The sequence below is a fragment of the Pteropus alecto genome, unplaced genomic scaffold (assembly GCF_000325575.1).
Source record: "Pteropus alecto unplaced genomic scaffold, ASM32557v1 scaffold251, whole genome shotgun sequence".
In the NCBI taxonomy this organism is placed as follows: Eukaryota; Metazoa; Chordata; class Mammalia; order Chiroptera; family Pteropodidae; genus Pteropus; species Pteropus alecto.
The window spans coordinates 803,388-806,511 of record NW_006431048.1 but is presented as its reverse complement, the minus strand read 5'-3'; the positions used below and the strand labels follow the sequence as shown (position 1 = coordinate 806,511).

The following is a 3,124-nucleotide window of genomic DNA, read 5'->3' as shown; positions in this document are numbered from 1 at the left end:
AGCCAGACCCCCGTGGGCTCCCTGGTCCACGAGCAGTCCCTGAGGAGAGCCCAAATCTTGGCATTAGGTTCCAGGAGCCCCCACCTGAGTCTGTCAACTGCCCTCTATCCCACACTTCTCAGCAGTGAAGAATGACATCCAAGTACATATGATTCATTCAAACACGAGTCATGGATGTATAGAGGCTTTATTCATACCTAGTTCCCTTCTGGTAAGAATTTTAATGGAATTAAGACATTTTAATAGAATCAGATTTGAAGATTTCAAAATTATGAGAATTTCATTCACTTTTGATTAAATTACTAGTAATCCAAATCTGCCAAATGCCACCTGATGGCGTCATTTATCCAAAAGTCAGGCCCCACTGGGCTCCTGACTTGTCTGTCTTCTAGTCATTGAAGATCTCAGGGTGGCCACGTTTGGCCCTCAGGCCCCATTTGGGACACTGGGCACTGGGGGCACCCATAAGGCATCTCTGCCGTGCTGACTCCTAGGCACAGCCAGTCCTCCTCAAAATTATCTTTAGTGCTGTCTCTGCAGGTGGAGTTGGTCACATTGTGGGATTTCGGGGTTACTGGCAAATGCCCTGCTGGTAACTAACCTTACTTTCATCGTTAGTTCTCCCTCTGAATCCCCATAGTTCCCAGCCCACCTCATCTCCCATGGCATCTTCACATCCTGTGGTATAAAACACAAGACATTTGTGTACTTGCCTTAAATCTCCCTACCAGACTGAGCTCTTTGAAAGGCAGGACCATGACTTATTTCTCTTTGTAGCATTGTTTTCTGCCCTACAACTAGCATGACACTTTGCACATAGTCAGGGGAAAATGTCGTTCCTATATATTATGTATTATTATGTGTTAAACCTGTCTATTATGTATTATTGATTTAAACAGAAAGCTTTGATTTCTGTTTAAATGCAGCTTCTTCCAAGAGAGGTAGCACTTTAAGGTGCTGTGAGTCATTTTCTTCTTAGTACAAATGAGAAATCTGAGAACAAGTTTATATTCATGGGAAAGAGGAAAGAATAGGGCCCTCGGTTCCCAGTGATGGGGGCAGGGAATGTCACAAAGAGGGTGAAGGGTGTAGCTGGAGCCTTTGCTGCCTGTGCCTGCCCTACAGTCTCATCTAGGTCCCAGCCTGCCTTTGTTCTCCTCTGTTTCCACTCTTCATCTCCCATAAACACCCACTGGCACAGAGCCGCTGCTAGCCTATAGAGATCCTTTGTATAAATTAGAAAAAGGCACCCCTTCTAGGCAGATGCAATCTTGCAGGTGCAGAGCTTGGCAAGCAGATGGTGCCTTTGGGAAAATTAGAAAAAAGAGCCCTTTCCTCGGGGCTCTAGCCCTGGAGAGGCACATGGCTTGACAAACAGACCACAGGGCTCTTTCAGCTTCCACATGGCCTTCGGCTCCATGCAGTGCAAAACCACACAGTGGATGCGGCAACCCTCACCACTAGTAGCTCAATGTGCCTGCTACCCTCCTAGTGCCCTCAGCCCTTTCTGTAGGGCTCCAACCCACCTCCACCATCCTGGCTTGTGCCTTGCCCCGGCAGAGTCATGTCTGATGGCTGACTTGCTGACTTCCAATAAACTAATTCTCAGTACAGGAGAGGAAAATAGCATTTATTAAGCATCTACTTAATAAAGTAAGGGACTACCCTAAGCTTCCTTTTGTGTCCGAGTAGATCCTCATAGCAAACCTTTAAGGTAGGTATTATTATCCTTACTTTACAGATGAGGAAATTGGCCTCAACCCTCCTACTCTTTGACCTCAAGCCTATGATTCCACTTTTCTGAGCCTCCGGTTCTCCCCTCTGCCTCCAGGGTCTACTGCTGCTGTACGGTGCCTACCTGGCTGGCCTAACTGACCATGTCAGCTCTCCTCCTGTGAATCAGTCTTTAACCATCATGGTTGGGGTCAACTTCATGGTGTTGGCTGCTGGGCTTCTTTTTGTGGTCACCAGATACCTGCACTCCTGGCCCAACCTGGTCTTTGGCCTCACTTCCGGAGGAATCTTTGTTTGCACAACCACAATCAACTGCTTCATCTTCATCCCCCAGGTATGCTCTAAGGTGGATTTGGCAGGGCTGGTCCTCCTAGTCACTCCAGAGGCTTTGCTGGGCACGATAAATGGCTCGCTGTGTTTTCTGTTGAGACTTTTGGTTACCAATTTACTGGAGAGTCAGAGGAAAGTAGGTTCCAAGTGAGCTGGCTCCCTCTGTTCTTCCTTCCTGGCTCTGTGGTCCTCCTAGTCACTCCAGAGGCTTTGCTGGGCATGATAAATGGCTCACTGTGTTTTCTGTTGAGACTTTTGGTTACCATTTACTGGAGAGTCAGAGGAAAGTAGGTTCCAAGCAAGCTGGCTCCCTCTGTTCTTCCTTCCTGGTTCTCCTGAAGGAAGACATCTCTGTTCCTGGTCAGCAAGGAGGGCAGGACAGAGTGGCAGATCCGTGGCGGCAACCTGCTTCCATTCCTAGCAGCTGCCTCGCAGACCTGCTTTTCTACCCACCCTCCAGTCTGCTTCGCCCTTCTCCAATCCCTTCTTTATCCTGATAATATCACTCTTTCACTAGCCTGGGAGAGAGGAGACTTTCTTTCTTTCCTATTTGGGATTGAGAATTTATAGGGGAAAACTCATTTGGAACTTTATGCAATTTTCAATGCTTTTTCTTTCTTTTTATTAGCGGAAAATATAGAGCATTCCTCTTCTTTTTATAGTATGGAGAAATAAAAACTAAATAAAAAAATATGTGTTTCATATTATGGAGATTATGGGGGGAAAAAAACAAATGAGAGAGGAAGATAGAAGCAGAAATGTCCAGACAGCAAAGAGGACAAAAGAGAGTTGGAGGAAAAGGCAACGAATCCATAGGCTCCTAAAGGAAAGTGAAGTGAACTTATTCATGTTATGCCTGAGGGTACCACTGAGCCACCTACATCTGAATTAATGAACTTGGCATTAGATACTTTTCTGTTTCCCTTCTAGTTCTCTGTTTCTTTCCTTGAGCCCTCCCTCATCCCACTACCCCCTCAAGACTTCATCCTGGTTCCTATTCCAGCTTCTAGCTGACTGTGAATGACTTCTCCATGAGGGCGCTATCTGATAAAGCATTGGC

At 46.4% G+C, this 3,124-nt stretch overlaps 1 protein-coding gene across 2 annotated transcripts in view; it reads left to right on the top strand.

The window, feature by feature from the left end:
* GPR156 (G protein-coupled receptor 156) overlaps nt 1-3,124 on the top strand; it is a 57,124-nt gene that overhangs the window by 42,908 nt on the left and 11,092 nt on the right. For both annotated transcript variants that reach the window (XM_006905542.3, XM_006905541.3), the window contains exon 7: nt 1,832-2,068. In XM_006905542.3, the coding sequence (XP_006905604.1) occupies nt 1,832-2,068 (237 nt within the window). The remainder of the gene's footprint in view (nt 1-1,831; nt 2,069-3,124) is intronic.